Here is a 17,611-nt window from a genome sequence, read left to right on the forward strand (position 1 = left end):
ACAAAAGAAAACAAACAAACAAACAAACAAAAAACCCACAAAAAGCTAAGAAGAATTTGTGATAGTGATTAATTAATACATGAATGCTGTGTTTAATATTATCAAAGGTGGGAGGATTTCTAAAGTTGAAGTGCTATAGGTATGACTCTGAAGGTGGAGAAAATAGAAAACCTGAGGGTCAAATCCTCAGAATATGAGGTCAAATGGATGAGTGTAGGAGAATAAGGTTTCAAATAAAGCTGACAAGCCTAGAAGGATACTATTGATTTTGGCTGAGAAGCTATTTTGGAAGAACATAGAGGGTGATTTGGGTTGAGAAGCTGGGCCAGGAGCCAGACTGCAGAGATTTGAGGAGAGAAAAGTGAAATTATGATTTTAATGTTCTCATAAATGATATTTTAAGAAATGTATTTAAACCTGGGAAATAAAACACTAACTTTACTTCAGCTTATGATAATATACAACCTAGGTCAGACCAAGAAGTATTCAAATATACCCCAAACTTATCCCATTTTCCTGTTAGAAGTGCTTTAGCATTCCACACCTATACCGTAACAACCAATTTTCTTCCTTTATTTCCTTCATAACTCTTTGAGGGGAAAATTGTGGGATGTAAAAGTTATTTGAATGAGCTGTTACTAATCATAGTTTATAGAGATTAAAACCTAGGGAATAGGAATTGAGTGTTTAAGAACAGAGATCATTGAGGTGTGTTGAGCAAGGCTAAGTCTTATGCGGAGATGAGAAAAACTGGACAACAATGATATGTTAGATGTCAACTTTTCCCCCTAATTGTTTACATCTTGTTCTTTGATACTTTTGTGGATTTCACAGATAGAGAATTTCCTTTCCGAATAGATGTTCATTGTTCACATACTTCATGACACCTGGTATTGTGTCACAATTCTGCCTCTACTGTTAGACTTATCTGTCCTCAGAAACAGGCCCATAATCATCACTAATCATCAGGGAGATGCAGATCAAAACAACTATGAGATGCCACCTCACACCAGAGACTGGCACACATCCAAAAGAACAAAAGTGATCGCTGTTGGCATGGATGTGGGGAGAAAAGGACCCTCTTACATTGCTGGTGGGAATGCCACAGACTGGTTCTGCCCTTTTGGAAAACAGTATGGTCGCTTCTCAAAAACTTAGAAATTGAGCTCCTATTTGACCCAGCAATACCACTTCTGGTAATATATCCCAGAGAGGCAAAAACATAGTTAAAATGACATCTGCACTTGTATGTTCAAAAACCTGAATGCCCAAGAACAGATGACTGGTTAAAGGAACTCTGGTATATCTACACATTGGAGCAGTATGCAGCTGTTAGAAAAGATGAAGTCATGAACTTTGCATATAAGTGGATCAACATGGAAGTATCACGTAAATGAAATAAGTCAGAAAGAGAGAGACAGACATAGAAGGATTGCTTGCACTTATCTGTGGAATATAAAGTAACAGAATGGGAGACTAGCAAGAATAGCAGAGATAAGTACCAGGAGGTTTGCTCCACGACTTGGAAGCCAGCCGACCTCACATGCTGAGGGGGAGGGCAGCTCAGATAGAGAAGGGAAAACCAAGTAAAGTGTGGTTGGAGGACCCTCTCGAGATGGGAGATGTGCACTGAAAGTAGATTTTAGATCGAACACAATGGTCACTCAATACCTCTATTGCAAACCACACACCCAAAAGGAGAGAGAACAAAAGGGAATGCCCTACCACAGAGGCAGGGTGGGTGGGTGGGGCGATGGGGTGGGGGTGTGGGAGGGATGCTGGGATCTTCGATGGTGGAGGGTGGGCACTGGTGGAGGGATGGGTACCCGAGCATTGTATGACTGAAATACAAGCATGAAAATATGTAAATCTGTAACTGTATCTCACAGTGATTCACTAATAAAAAAATTAAAAATAAATAAATAAATAACATAAAAATCAGAAACAGGCCCAGGAACTGGAATTATAGCTCAGCACTTGCTTAAGATGTGTGATACCCCAGGTTCAACCCCCAGCATCAAAACAGAGAGGATCCCATGGGCAGTATCACTTAAAGGAGCACACCCAAGACAAAAAAAAATTCATTTATCCAACTGATAAAAATAAAGAATAAACAAAGAACAAAAACAAAAATACTGACTGCCTATTCTGTGTGCCAATGTGTTTAGAATGCAGAGATATGTCTTGCTCTGTTTCCTTCAAGTGTAATATTTTTTCCCCTTGGTGCCCCAGGGTAGCTCAGTGGCAGAGTACTTGGGTTCTACATACCTCTGGCACCATATCACATGGGAATGATGCTGCAAGTAACTATATACCCCTTTCTCATCATAATGACAACAGTTAGTACCAAAAAGTGAGAAAGTATAAATATTTTAAAATAAATTATTTACACAGCGGTAGGGTGTTTGCCTTGCGTGCAGCCAGCCCGGCAGAGCCAGGTTCGATTCCTCCGCCCCTCTCGGAGAGCCTGGCAAGCTACCGAGAGTATTCAATATGCCAAACACAGTAACAAGAAGTCTCACAATGGAGACGTTACTGGGCCCGCTTGAGCAAATCGATGAACAACAGGAGGACAGTGTTACTTACTTACAGTTCATGCTGTTGTTGAAAGAAAATATGGAAAGACTGAATAAAAAATAAAAAATATGTATTTGTCCTTGCCTGTAAAGAAATTCTTATTTCTAAACTTTATTTTCCTGAAGAGGGGGTTTGTTAAGCATAAGACATAGAAAACTCGTAAATATTCTGTCTCGTCATGGAACCAGGAACAAAAAGTCTACAGAATATCGGGAAAAATCAAATGTAATTATAGCATGAAAACACATAATTCCATTAGTGATGCTCTATGCTTTTGAGGAATGTTCACTGATGCAAGACAATAAAACTGAGCCCCACACTACTCCGGCTATGTTTCTGATGATTATTGCCCTGAAGATATCTATTTCAGATGGGGGTTCAGAAATATCTTAATTAAAAGGTTTGCCTTTTTGAGATGAAGTTGGTCACAGTCTTACCCTACAAACTTCCCATTTTTTCTTTTGCTAAGTTTGAAATGAAATTATTGCATTTCAAAAGATTCATGCCTATCATTCTTTTACATTGGTAGATCAGATTTTTGGGGGTGAGAGAAATACTGTTCCTCTCTGATTGTTGCTTTCATTGATTCCATACTTCTGAAATAAATAACTCTGTGCAGCCCAGACAGTGCTAGAAAAAAATCCACAAAGAAAGTGTTGTGTACAGCTAATAAGTATGCAAAAAAATGTAATTTAAAAAGCCCCCAAATTATTTAACAAGTGAGTATAGTATATGGCATGATAAAAACTGTCACTGAGCTCTCCATTGGAATATAACCTCACAGTGCTGGAAGGGCTTCTCATTTGGTTTTCAAGCTCTGATGATTCCACATCACACATTCTATGAGAGCCAGGACTGAGTAAGCATTTTGGCAAAATATCATTTGTTTAACTGAGAAAGTTTCGGCTGGAGGTTTGCTGGAGTAAAAACTAGCTATATTTTAATAAGAATTCCAGAGGAAGGCTTTTCAAAGGGAGGTATTTTGTAGCCATGGCAAAGACTCAGCACAGAAGGATGAGGACTAGTGATGTCTTAAGCCAAAAAAAAAAAAAAACCATGCCTGGAAGAGGTGGTTATCTTGTTTCTAAGAGAATGACTCAGGAGGACTTACTTTCAAATATCGAATTTTACTTCCCTCCTCCCCCCATCCCTTACTCTGTCTCTGGGACAGCTAATGCTAAGTAAGCAGATTACATGATCACTTTTTAAAAAATTTTCAGCGATAAGTAACCCACAGAGGTAAGAATTCAAGAAAGATGATCAAGAAATTTGATGGCTCTGGTCTCAGTAATGTCTCTGTAATGTTGGGCATCGTCTCTTGGGCCAGATTGCTTGTTGCACAAAGGAACGTCAGAGCTTGCAGATCTCTGGTTTTATCAGGCATGTGAGAGTTAATCATACTTCTGGGATTGAGCCCAAGTTTTATACAGAGATGTTTGCTCATTTTCATAAGATGTTTGTAGAATTATGGACACCTTATGAATCAAGAGTTACTGCCGTTTTTCCAGCTTAACTGTGTTGAGTGTTGAGTTTAAAGGTCTGAAATGAAGTGATAGTGAGAACTTGGATGGAAAGGGAAGTAGATAATAAAGGGGCTAATAGGGCTTGTGAAAGCTCTGATGCTTACATATCTCTAAGAGTTCTAGTGGGTTCAATGGATCTGCAAGAGAGTTTAATCTGGCGTGCTGCTCTGTTAAAATACTGAAAATATTCTCAAGACAATAAGGGAGAGCAAAAAGGAAAGTGAGAGATAAAGATAGAGATATAAAGAAAAATAATTCCTGGTCCTTAAGTGTGTGGTTTAAGCTGCATATCACAGTATATAACCAAGTCAGGATCAAGCACAGCACTTTGCTATATCAAAATACGAATGCCTATTAGTCGTGTTAGCACAGAGCATAGACTGGAGCCAGACTGTCTGTCTACGAGCTTCTGCCCTGCACTCGACCATCAGCTGGAAATCCTCCTCCAGGGACTCAATGTGAAAAAAAAAATCTCTAGAGAGGCAGTAATTTTTTATTTTTAAAGAAACGGAGGATTTTTGGGTATTGTTGCTAAAGAACTCAAGCTCTCAGAATAATTATTCCCTTGAGACCTGGTGCACATTTGTAGACATGTGCACACAGAGGCAGAAGATACACTAGCTCCATGTGCCAGGCGGGCAGAATCTCATCTCCTCTCCAACCCCCTCTCTCATCTCCTCTCCAATCTTCCCTTCTACTCTCCACCATATTCCTCCCCTCCCCTTCTCTTCCCTCTCCTTTTCTTCTTTCTTTTCCACGAATTGTAATCACTGACAAAAGATGAGATGAGAGCCAGTCATGAATCAGAAGGGAAATCTTAGAATTGAGATATTTGTCTATGATGAATAGGCAGGCTTAATAACTCTCTGGGGGAATTGGAGGGAATGTTTTTGGAGACATTGATTTAGCACCTATTTACAGAGAGTGTACTAAATGTCAGGCATGTTTAAAATCTGGATAGAGAGCAGAGGAGCAAATAAGCACAGGTGATGAGACATTTGGCTCAGCAGATATAGGAAGACTGTGGGGATGGCTAGTGAGGGCTCAATAAAGTGTAGACAAGTGCTTTCTCAGAGGATAGTTAGGGGAGGATGGTAGCTGTGCACAGATGTGGTGGAGGCTGGGACCCAGGAAGGTGAGAATGAGGTGTGTGTGTGTGTGTGTGTGTGTGTGTGTGTGTGTGTGTGTGTGTAATGGTGGGAAGCAGTGATCCAGGTCAGTGCAGTGAAATGAAGCAAGTCATATACAAGTCTTCAGCTATACCAAAAAGTGACAAGAGTAAAAGTACCAGGAAGATTTGCTCAATTTGTCAAGGAGGCTGTTCCTCAGACTTGAAAAGAGATGTGTGACTGGCAACGTGAGGAAAAGCAAAGTGGGCAGCAAGTGGAAAATAGTCACAAGAGACTTTTCTGGCATGGGACTATTACAGCTGGAGCCATGGGGATTATCCAGAAGAGTGAATACTTAAGGATTTAGGAGCAGGTACTTGGTGTAGAGGACCTGGTACCAAGTCAAGGGTAGAGGGGCAAAGAGAAGGAAGCGACGAGGAAATGGTGCAAAGATGAAGTGATTCTTCTCAGAATGTTTTTCTCTCCTCTCTTCTCTCTTCCTTTCTCTCTCTCTTCTGTCTTCCCCTTTCCCCCTACTTCCTTTAGACAGCTGAGGAATTTTGTGCAGAATCGAGAGATTTTGATGGTATGAAATGACAGAAGACTTAACCCAAGAGCACTGGGACTAGTTGGGAAGTGGACAGGCACATTCATCTATGAGGGGCAGACAGAAAGTAGAACAGCCTTTTTTGAGGTGATCCCAATGGAGAAAAAAGGGTTAAGGTCACAAAAGCAAGGTCATTTCTATACCAAGAGCAGGATAACGGTGGCTAAAGCTTGAACACAGCTGGGAAATACCTGAGAAAAATTTTTATTTTCATTTATTAATTTTTTTGTGGATGCACATTTGTGATGGTTGTGGCTTACTCCTGGCTCTACACTCAGGAAGCATTCCTGGTGGGCTCAGAGAACCATATGGAGTGCCAGAGATTGAACACAAATCAGCCATATGCAAGCACCCTAACTGTCATACTATCTTTCCAGTCCATAGGAAGCTTTTTAATCCAGGCATATAGATCAAAAAGTCACCTCCACATTGACTGATTTAGTTCCTGAGGTGGGACCTAGAGCCAAACATTTCAAAGTTCTCTGGTGAATCTGTTGTTTAACAGGACAGAGAATTATCAGACAATGACTTTGCTATTTAAAGTATGCTCTACAGTCTCTGCCCACACCCATCATTTTTCTGGCCGAGAAATGGTTCAGCTTGAAAGAACCTCCCAAAAGTCATAATCTCCTAAAGAGAAAGATGCCATTGAATCATTCTAGGAAGGCTGGCCGAGGTTGAAGTCTCTCTGGTCTTCTCAGAATGGAGTGGGGGGGGACGCATTTCTGCCTGAAGGCACAGCAGCCCAGAAGCATCACGTGATACCCACCCTCCTACACCAAAAAGGTCCAGCTCCACAACTGAACCTCATCCAGTTGCCAAGCACCAAATCTTTCCAGCTTCATAGATCCTGGATTGCAGGACTGTATATACCTCTAAATTTCATTGTACTGTTAGCAGGGTAAGATCACAGCAAGTCTGAAGGGGAGATGACATAGAAGACCACTAAGCTCATTGAGCAAAGTCTACTACCAACTATCCATTAATCCTCAGACCTCAGTAAAACCATTATGTGATATAAAAAGATCACAATGTACTTTGGGATTGATCTACTTACTGATAATGCCATTTGCCTTTGAGTTGTTACATACAATATAAAATAAATTCATTTGTGCCCACTAAGGTGGCAGTTTGGGTTGTGGGTGGAAAATGAGACATTTGTGGAGAAAAGGTTATACCATGGTGGGACGGGTGTTGAAACACTTAAAGCCTGAAACAACTGTATTATGAACAACTTGGCAAATCAGTGTTATAATAAAAAACAAAAAGGATATAAAGGAAAAAAAGGAACCCTAATATTAACAATATTGTAAACTACAGTTCCTAAAATTTTAAAAAAATTATTTTTAAAAAAGTGTGCCCGCACTCTTTACAATAGCCAGAATCTGGAAAAAACCTGAGTGCCTGAGAACAGATGACTGGTTAAAGAAACTTTGGTACATCTACACAATGAAGTACTATGTAGCTGTTAGAAAAGATGAAGTCATGAAATTTACATAAAAGTGGTACTACATGGAAAGTATCATGCTAAGCGAAATGAGTCAGAAAGAGAGGGATAGGCATAAAAAGATTGCATTCATTTGGGGGATCTGGGGGACATAAAGTAACAAAATAGGAGATTAATACCCAAGAATGGCCGAGATCAGTATAAGGAGGATTACTCCATGGCTTAGAGGCCAGCTGGGCATTCTAGGGGAAAGGGCAGTTCAGATAGAGAAGGGAGCACCAAATAAAGGGTGTTTGGAGGATCCTCCCAGGATGGGAGCTGTATGTTGAAAGTAGACTATGGACCGAACATGATTGCCACTCAATGCCTCTTTTGCAGACCATAACATCCAAAAGGAGAGAGAGAACAAAAGGGAATGCCCTGCCACAGAGGTAGGGTGGGATGGGGGAGATGAGGGTAGGAGGGATACTGGGACCCATGGTGTTGGAAAATGGGCACTGGTGGAGGGATGGGTATTTGATCATTGTATAATCGAAACCCAAGCACAAAAATTTGTAAGTCTACAACTGTAACTCATGGTGTTTCATTAATAAAAATTAATTAAAAAAATGTGCTCTACAAGTCAACATTACTCGCATCAAATGGGAAGTTATTCGAAAGATAATCAGCTAGTGTGTTAGAGAAATTTCACTACTGAAAAGTCTATGTGTTGACTTTTGATGATATACACAAGAAAACATACACACTATTACAATAAAATGATACTTCAATAAAGAACTTTAAAATAGATTTATTTGAAAAAATAAAGGAACATAAAAATTCAAACCCTGCTGCTGAGTCTGTCGCAGTTCATGCGTATATATTTACTAGTTATAGAAGCACTGGTATCTGAGCTTCGTGAAGATCTGCATTGCTTAAGAAGCAGTAGGTTACTCTTGCCGGGCCACCCCAGGGGGAAAAGGTGCTGTCGTTCCACCTGCTTCCCCTTGGTGGCTCAGTGGCTGCCATCCTCCAGAGGCCATTAGACAGTCAGGTTTGGGCCCTCAGTGACGAGACATGCAGGGCATCTTGGGATGGAGGTGGAGCTGACCCTTTCCTCCCTGTCCCAAGGAGACCCTGAGTCGTTGCCCATGAACAGCCTTTCTGGCTCCCGATCAAGCTGCTTAACAGTCATGATCCCAGAGACTCAGGAACAAATCTCGGAACCCAGCAGGTTTTGGCAGAAATCCCTCTAGATTTAAGTGTTAAAATTTCGGAAGTTCAAAATCTCTTGGCCACTACTGCAGCCATGCGGCATCATATGTCATTCTTAACCAGCAATAGAAAACAAATTGTCTACTGTTGCCTTTTCAGCAGATCTGAGTGTTGGGGTAAAATCCCAAATAATAACGGTGGGTCTGATGTCAAAATATTGAATGTGATCAAAGTAGAGAGAGAGTAATATGGAAATCATCTGCCCCACGGGAAAGGGGGGAGGGTGTGGGATGGCGATATACTGGGGTTTTTGGTGATGGAGAATGGGAACTGGTGAAGGTATGGGTGTTTCATTGTATGACCGAGACTTAAACCCGAAAGCTTTGTAACTGCTCTCACGGTAATTCAATAAATAAATTTATAAAAAATGAAAAAAAAGGAAGCAGTTTTCCCTTGGAGTTCCACCTCTGAATGTTTCCTGTAAACTCTTAAGATGAGAGTCAGTGAGTAAAACAGTGACTCAGTATAATTTCCTGGGAACTAGGATCCTCTAGAAATTTCTCAGAGACAGGAGTAAGAGTTCATTTCCCACCTCTCCCAAAGGAATTAACTTCATGGACCAAAGATCAATGATGTTGCTCTCTTAGGTTTTCCTACAGAGAAACTGGTAAAGATGCTAATTAACTTTTGTTCTGGATTAAAAGGACCTATTAAAATCCCAAGTCCCTCCTGAAAAAAACATTTGTAAATGAACAGTAAATCATCAGGGATTGAACTGCAAGTTATGAGGGATCCTCCAGGCGGATTATGTATTTATGTACCAGCTGCAGCTTGCACTGTGCAATTAAAAAACCGTCCAGTAAGTCAGGAACAACCAGATAGATTAAACCAATAATGGAATCAGTATATTCCAAAAGGAACTAAAGCAGTAGTGCAAAGCAACAATAGTAACACAATATGAAAGGGAAAAGAATCAAGCAGGTGAGTCTAGCCAAGGAGGATGAGGTATAAATCACAGGACTTAGAAGTGGAATGACAGACCAGGCTAATGAACAGACCCAAGCAGTAGGCAAGGACTCAGGTAGAAAAGTAAATTAAGGCAAGGCTATGGAAAAGGTAAGTGGGTTATTAATGTAGGAAAAAGAGAGATTGTACATATGTAAGAAAATTTAAGGGAAGCTAATCATCTGATAATTAGATTTTCACTGATCTATTTTTTCCTGCCCCATCTCTCCAACAATTGAGACTAAATGATCATAAACTGAGAAAATGTGAAAATTTGGAAGATTATAAAAGTTCCTTTAGAAATCTGTGCTTTATTTAAAAAAAAATCAGGGTCATTATTAAAAAGTGGTCACTTTCAGGAGTGCCAGACCAGTAATGCTGGCCAACCATAAATGTAATGGCTCATAGGTGTCCAAGGGGCATGTGATGCCCTGGGGGCAGGTGGTACCCAAAAAAGAAACAAAAGCTCACATATGTTAGATATATGTTCACCACTCTGAGAGCTCTCTCCAGCCCCAAAAGTGCATGCTTAAAGGAACTAATTGCATGTATATTAATTGCAAAATAATTAATGAGTCATGCCTTCCAATATTCCCCCCCCCCCCCCCGCTTTTCTAGTGCACTGGCAGCATTAGAAACCTTGGTAAGGTTGGAGTTAAAAGCTAGAAAGACATTTGGTTATGTATGATATCACCTAGAACTATTCATGCTACTAAAAAAACCCCTCTAAAATAAACATGTTCAATGAAAGAGTAAAAATAGCACACAGTATTGAGAGAAGTCAATAGATACAAATGACCTAAAACAGAGTGTGAGTAATGTCCTTACCTTGCCTTAGTTTTATATATGTATAAACTTTATCTGTATATTCACATATATACACGTACACAATCACACATACTAAAAATCTGAGTGTGATTTCTACTTTCATGTTTTAATGTATATCACAAATACTCTTAAAATTATCTGCCTCTTAACATTTGCATAAGGACCTCACATGAAATAAAACAACCTATCTTAAAAAACATTCAGGTTCTTTCTCTTTTAGCTCTCCAACTCAGATGCCTTTAAAGCCACATGAAATAAACTAAGTTTATTGAATGTTTACTCTGGTAGGCAATATGCCAAGTTCTAATGCGTTTTCAACACATTTAGCCCTTCTAACTAAATTATTTTCTTATTGTCCCCACTTTGTAGAATGTAATTGAGTCTCACAGAATCTATAGACATTCCACACTGTCAGTCACATCTGAGATCAAGTCTATTTTCCCCCAGTGTCATAATACAATAAGCCTAGAATGTCCACAGGGGAGGTCCCACAGCTGCTGCCAAGTTGACTCACTTACCATCCCTGCTCTTCAGATTCATGACCTAAATCTGAAAGGAGATGAAAGCCAAGCAGCTAGAATTTATGGACAGACCAGTGACTCTCCCCTGGCTGAAAACTTCAGGGCACCCTTGGGAGGGTGGTGGGTCAGTCCTTGCCTGCTGCAGACCCGGTAGCCACACTCACACTCCACTGCTGAAATACCAATGGCCTATGACTTAACCACATGGTCTCACAAAGAATCTTAGCAGTCTATTCCCAGTTTTATAGATCCTGAAGTGGATGGATCACGACACCTCCAAACTCCATAGTACAGAAATTACAGTAGGGGCACTGAAATAGATGAAAAAGTAATGTAGAAGTCAACTAAACTCAACAAACAAAAACAATGATTCAGAAGGCTCAACTAGAGATAAACAGTCCAGTAAATCCTCAAAGACTCCACAGCCCCATGGTGAGATAAACAATTTTCACAAATTTTCTTTGACTGACATATTTTTGATAATTCTTCTAGCCATTTGGTTGTAACAATATAAACGAATTATTGTGTGGCTGCTAAAATGGCAGCCTTGGGCGATGGTTGGGAAAATGGGAACAATGGCAGAAGGAAGGTCACTTAGGTGGTGGTATCAGAACATCAAAAGACTATAAGCAACCAATTCATTTATCCTGATGCACAGATTATTTCTCCAGATCTTCCTGTCTGTCTGTCTGTCTGTCTGTCTATCTATCTATCTATCTATCTATCTATTTATCTATCTCTCTCTCTCTCTCTCTCTCTCTGTAGTGTTTTCTAAAATTGGCAAGCAATTTTTGGAATCTGCACAAAAAGGACACATTACAAAGCAATCACTCATTTTTTCTGCCTGTCTCCTCCTTGATTTGTGCTATGAACTTTGCATCCTACTGAAGAATGGGGACTTCACAGCACATGGGTCCAAATTCAACCAAATCCCTGCAGCAACATTTTCTCCTCCAATTCCCTCATTACTCTCCGATAAAATTGAATTAACTGCAACTTACCAGAGAATACAGATCAGCAATGAATTGGGAACTAAGAATAACCCTCATATGGTATAAAATAAAGCATCTTTTACTAGTCTAATCTATTGCCAAATTTACAAATGATCACTTGATTAATATATTAAATTTCATTGGGCAAGGATTCCCCATTGATGCTCAGGGGACTTGCAGGTGACTCTTAGCAACACTGGTCAACAGGGTCAGTGGTTCAGTGCTAGAGACCAGGGTATAGTTCTGGTGCTGTGAAGGCAAGACTATCAGATTTATCCTGGTGGTGCTTGGGAAATGATGTCGTACTATGAACTGAATTGTGGTTGGGCATGTGTCTAACCCCTATACTATCTCTCTGGTCCCATACTCCTATTTTAGGGTTTTGTGCTGAAAACTCTAAGAGCTAACTAGCACTCAGCTACAAAGACCATCACTGGCTTTACAGATAGGAGACATCCCTCATGGGTCAATATGGTGAATATCCACAACATGATATCCTGCTTGAGCATATTGTGGTGATAACTGAACAACAGCAACAACAAAATGTTAACAACTTTATAGGAAAATTCACTATATTATTTATTATAAATGGGAGCATAATTTATTAAAAGTGTTTCTTCCTCTATTTTCAATAGCACAAAGTTAGTTTGCCAGAAAATTTAGGAGTTCAAATGATGCTTCTATGAAATCTTCCTTTTATAAGCTGTGGGGGAAAGGTGACAAAACTGAGAATGATAGAGATAGCCAGCATGTCAAGAAGACCTGCGTTCTGGTTGGCCATGTTACTCCATAGATGTGTGATATAGTACAATAGTGAAAGGTGGTATGAAAGTGAGGGAGAGTATTCAGTTAACATTTCTTTATTTTTTAACTCTAAGCATTTTTGCTTGGTGGTAAAACAATATTCTCAGAAACAGTAGCAACAAACAAAATCTATTCTTTGTGATTAGGAGATAATTTGTTTTATTTTTCATTTCTCTTTTTATTTTACTTATGTTTTATTAATTACTTTTGTAATAATGATTTTCAAAAAACAGTTTTCATGTTATAAACTATTTAAGTTCCTTTATAGAGGGTAACATTTTTAATCATGTAAAAGTTTATGCCATCTACAAATATATACATAGTTTTTCTAAAATTATAGGAGAGTAAGTTTGGTTTTGATGTAGAAAACTTAAAATCATTGTAAAAGAAGAAAAATTAATTCAACTCCTGAATAGTTTTATAAAATTTGCCACTTTGCATTAAAGAATAAGGAGTCACTGGGAAAAAAATACTAAGAAGCAGATCTGACAGGCTCCAATAATACTACTGAACTGCATTTTTACATGATTCTTGAATTTGGAATAGAAGTAAATTCTAATAGTTCTTGAATCTAAAATTCTTTATCCCTTACCTTGCCATACTTCTGAGCATAAGATCCTGTAAGTAGTGAGTGAAAAACAATGATGGTTTCATCCAAGTCCCAGACAAATACACGCTGAAGACAAAAGATAAACATCAAATAATTATTGATTTGTGAGAAAATAAAAGTATCAGAAAACACCTATTGGATGTATTTTTGATACCCTTTGAAAAATTAGGTTGCTCACTAATTCTCTTTTCAACTTGGTTGCAAGATCCATGCTCTGAAAACCTTGACTTGCAAAAAGAATGCAAGCAATAACAAGCAATATTAGAGGCCTGAATTTAAAGCAATTCATCCAAACATTTATTTACAGTTAACACACCAAAACACACATCTGTACTTCAAGTGTACTTAAAACCCAGTTTTGAACATTTGCACATCAAGAATTCAGGAAATGTTGAAACTCATGGAAAGAAAATTTAAAAAGCACTTAAAGAACTTTAGTGAGTAAATCATTCTAAACAAAAAATGCGAAGTGTGAAACCAGGGCCATGAAAATGTTGGTTTGTACAGTGTTTTGAAAAATTTCAAAGAACTGATCAACATATCAGGATTAGATGTCACAGACATGACAGGGTTCTGATGGTAACAGAGAAACTGAAAGTTGTAGCAACCCACTGGGTAGGGACAGACAGACCTCATTATATCCAGCATGCACCCTCAGCTCTGACTTCGGCTGCTTTCTGAATCTACTCACTTATTTATACCTGGGTCTTAAATACATTTAGATTTACAAGTGTTTTTCAAATGAAGGAAATAATTTCTTCTGAAGAGACACAATAAATACTACTTTACTAAATCTAAATTTTTTTTCTTAAATTATATAGTTGTATAAGAAGCAACATCATGGATTTAAATGGTTACCCTCCCTCGATATTTTTTCCCCCTCGATATTTTAAGAAAGAAAAATTCTTAGTATATGGGGGTTTCAAAAGAGCTCACAACCAGAAAATATGATACAGACATTTCCACAGGTATAAAAATGTTAACTTTATATCAATAATAGAATTAATTCTTATTTTTAAACTAATGACTACTCCATTTTATAAGGATTTTTACCTTTGCTCGGGAGGTTGGGTGTGTCTCAGTGGCTATTCCTGGCTCTGTGCTCAGGGGTGAACCCTGGTCATATTTGAGGAACCACATACCATGCCAAGAAAGAACCAGGGTCAGCTAGATGCTAAAACCTCATTCCCTGAACTTTATCCCCTCATGTCTTCATTTGACCTATCTTTCTGGCCTATCTTTTAAACTAATTTACATAAATACCTTTAACTACTTCATTATTATTAACTATAGTTTTTTTCTCAGAAAGTTATTCTGCAAAGAATGGCTTTATTTTAAAATAACTGTGCCCAACATGATAATACAGAGGACAGAGTGCTTGCCTTGCATGTGGCCAGTCCAGCTTTAATCCCCAGCACTACATATGGTCCTCAAGCCCATCAGGATTTATCACTGATCACAGAGCCAGGAAAAGTTCTGATCATATATGGGTGTGTCCCACCCTCCAAATTAAAAACCAAAAATAAAATAAAATAAAAATTTAAAGAAGACCTGCTACTTTGGATTAAAAATGCAATTACCTCAGGTCTAGAATTTATAAAACATGATTTTGCAGGAACTTTTAATTTCACCAATGTAATAAACTTTCAAACTTCTGAATAATAAATAGTAAACTTTATAAGGTTGGTTTCTTTAATTCATGAAATAATTTTTCTTTAGTCTAAAACCTTATGAAACTTTAAGGTAAAGAATATGTCATTGTATCCTAGAAAACATCAAACATTTCTCGAACAATAAACTCAGCATACCTCTAGGTCACTGTCAGGAGGTGGGGAAGGATTATTTTTCCGGCCTCTTCCTCGGGACTTTGACCCAGAACTCCTACAAGTTCTGTCATCAAGATCTTTGATAGGTGTTGAGGGACTCTGCACCGTGTCAAACTCTCCTACAAATAACACAAATTATATCAAAGAGAGAACTCAGGTCTAAATGAATCTTTATATCAATTTTAGATGAGTCTTCTTCATTCATTAATGAACAAGTTCTTCACAAAAAAACCTCCTTATGACACCAAAGTAGAGTCCTCAATTAAAAAATCTTTTAATTTAGTCAAAAATTTATCTAAATTTAGTTCTATTCCTGCCTCCTTTCACCATACTTCAGAGGAGGAGACAGTTTCTGGAGCAATCCTACCTCTCCATCTATAAACTTGTCTTCCTGGTTTCATTTCTCACATTCTGAAAGTAAAGACTCAACATTCTATCTTCACCTTTCCCACAAACTCTCCTTTTGTAGGTGAGGGCACAGACGAGTTTAAAAATCTTTCCCTTTGATCTAGTACTTACATTCAAAGGCTATCTTTTCTTTTCAAACTAAAACTTTGAAAAATAGTTTATATCAACACTCACTGCTGTCCCATCATAATATAAGATGCGACAGATTAAACCATATATATGTATATATAATTTTTGAGAATCTACATTAGAATAAGTTAGCACTGCACTATAGCATTGTCCTCCCGTTGTTCATCAATTTGCTTGAGTGGGCCCAGTAACATTGTGAGACTTGTTGTTCCTGTGTTTGGCATATAGAATACATCACGGGGAGCTTGCCAGGCTTTGCCGAGAATAAGTTAAAACTGTAAAATTAATTTTATCTATTATATTTAAACTGGATGAATATATCTAAACATACTTCCAACATGTATTCAATATAATATGATCACATTGCATATTTTTAAAATCAATCTTTGAAATTTTGTATTTTATACTGAGAGCAGATTTCAATCTGTATAAACCACACTCACGTTCTTAATAATCACAGTGGCTGATGTCTGTAGCATTGAACAACACACTTATTTCCTGTTTTTGACAACAAATTTGTTCTAATAGAGCATCGGTTCATCAAAACTTGAACAAAACTTTTACTCAGAATTCCCAATAACCATCCAAATGCAAAAGAAAGACACAGTTCTTATTTTTCTGAGTCTCTGTTCTGTGCTTGAACCTTTAAAACACTGTGTCTTCAGAACATCATTACTTGGCAACAGACACCCTGCATTATCCTAGTTACTTGTTTGCCTAATTCCAAGTCTCCTTAAATGCCTCACCATAACTGTTTGTCTAGGAAAAATGGACTCCTTTTCCTTTTCATTTTTATGCTGGTATTTGGAACTTTCATTCTTTAGTCATTGTTGCCTCTCCACACTATTTGTGTCATCTATCATTCTCACAGGTTAATTTTGTGTCAGAACTTCCATGTAATGATTTCTGCATGTTCTACAGATACTAGAAAATCCTTGTGTCTCAAGCTGTGGGAGAGCCTCCCACGTGGTTGGGAGTAATGAACAGTGTCATTTCTGTAAGGGAGGTGTTCAGATAAACTGATAGAAAAAAAATGACATGCAATAAAAGCTCTCGTGGAACAGACGGCCGACTTAGTGCTTCCCTTCAAGCATTTAACTCAATGTCTCTGAATCTTAATTTCTTGGCTTATTAAATCTCTACTAACAGTTTCTACTTTTAAAAAATTTGTGAAACAAGCCTGATTCACATCTAATCTATTTAAATCAAATATATCAAGTAATATACGGTAAAGCCTGGCAAGCTCCTCATGACATATCCGATATGCCAAAAATAGTAACAACAAGTCTCACAATTTGTTGTGAGATGTTACTGGTGCCCGCTCGAGCAAATTGATGAACAACAGGAGGACAGTGCTACAGTGTTATATCAAGTAAATATTTCTAGTAGAGTATATTGCAAACTACACTAATTTGTTACATGATATTTTAGTGATGGTTTTATCTAGGAGGTGGGCTTGTAAAATTGAACAATTTTAAAAGCTAAAGATGTTATAACTATTAAGCTTATGATAAAGCTGAATGATTATTAGAGCAGTTATTAATCTAAAAAAACCTGAAGAAATAAGACGACACATAACATATTTCTGAAACATTTGAAGTAATTATGCCAGACAACCTCTAATCATTTCTATTGGTTATATTTGGGAAACACTGTGAATATCAAAAAATCATCAAAACTATGTCAGTGCTTCTAATTTCATTTTCTCTTTGAACATCATAGAATAATCCATTGTATGGGTCTCTGTTAAGACAGTATGAGAGTAAAGAGCATAATAAAAACTGTCTAAATTATGGAGTTGGATATATCCCTATCTTATGGTAAATAGTATTTTGGCTAAGTATAGGCATTAAATGAGACTTTAGGTATTTTCTTAATAAAAGAAGAATTAGATCTCCAAGAACAGTATTTTCCACAAGAGACATTTTGAATGAGCTTACCTAAGAAGGCTGCTCTAAGGAGGAAAGATTTAAGGGAGATGTGATGACTTGAAATTGATCCAAAAACTGAGAGTGTGAGTGTGTGTGTGTG

The 17,611-nt window shown here is 38.0% G+C and overlaps 1 protein-coding gene across 1 annotated transcript in view; it reads right to left on the minus strand.

The window, feature by feature from the left end:
- The window catches only part of EYA4 (EYA transcriptional coactivator and phosphatase 4), a 297,621-nt gene that overhangs the window by 23,521 nt on the left and 256,489 nt on the right, over positions 1 to 17,611 (minus strand). Inside the window, exons 11-12 of the mRNA XM_056126298.1 lie at positions 15,026 to 15,162; positions 13,200 to 13,283 (exon numbers count right to left, since the gene is read on the minus strand). Of these exons, the coding sequence (XP_055982273.1) occupies positions 13,200 to 13,283; positions 15,026 to 15,162 (221 nt within the window). The remainder of the gene's footprint in view (positions 1 to 13,199; positions 13,284 to 15,025; positions 15,163 to 17,611) is intronic.

This window comes from Sorex fumeus, unplaced genomic scaffold (genome assembly GCF_029834395.1).
Source record: "Sorex fumeus unplaced genomic scaffold, SorFum_2.1 ptg000061l, whole genome shotgun sequence".
In the NCBI taxonomy this organism is placed as follows: Eukaryota; Metazoa; Chordata; class Mammalia; order Eulipotyphla; family Soricidae; genus Sorex; species Sorex fumeus.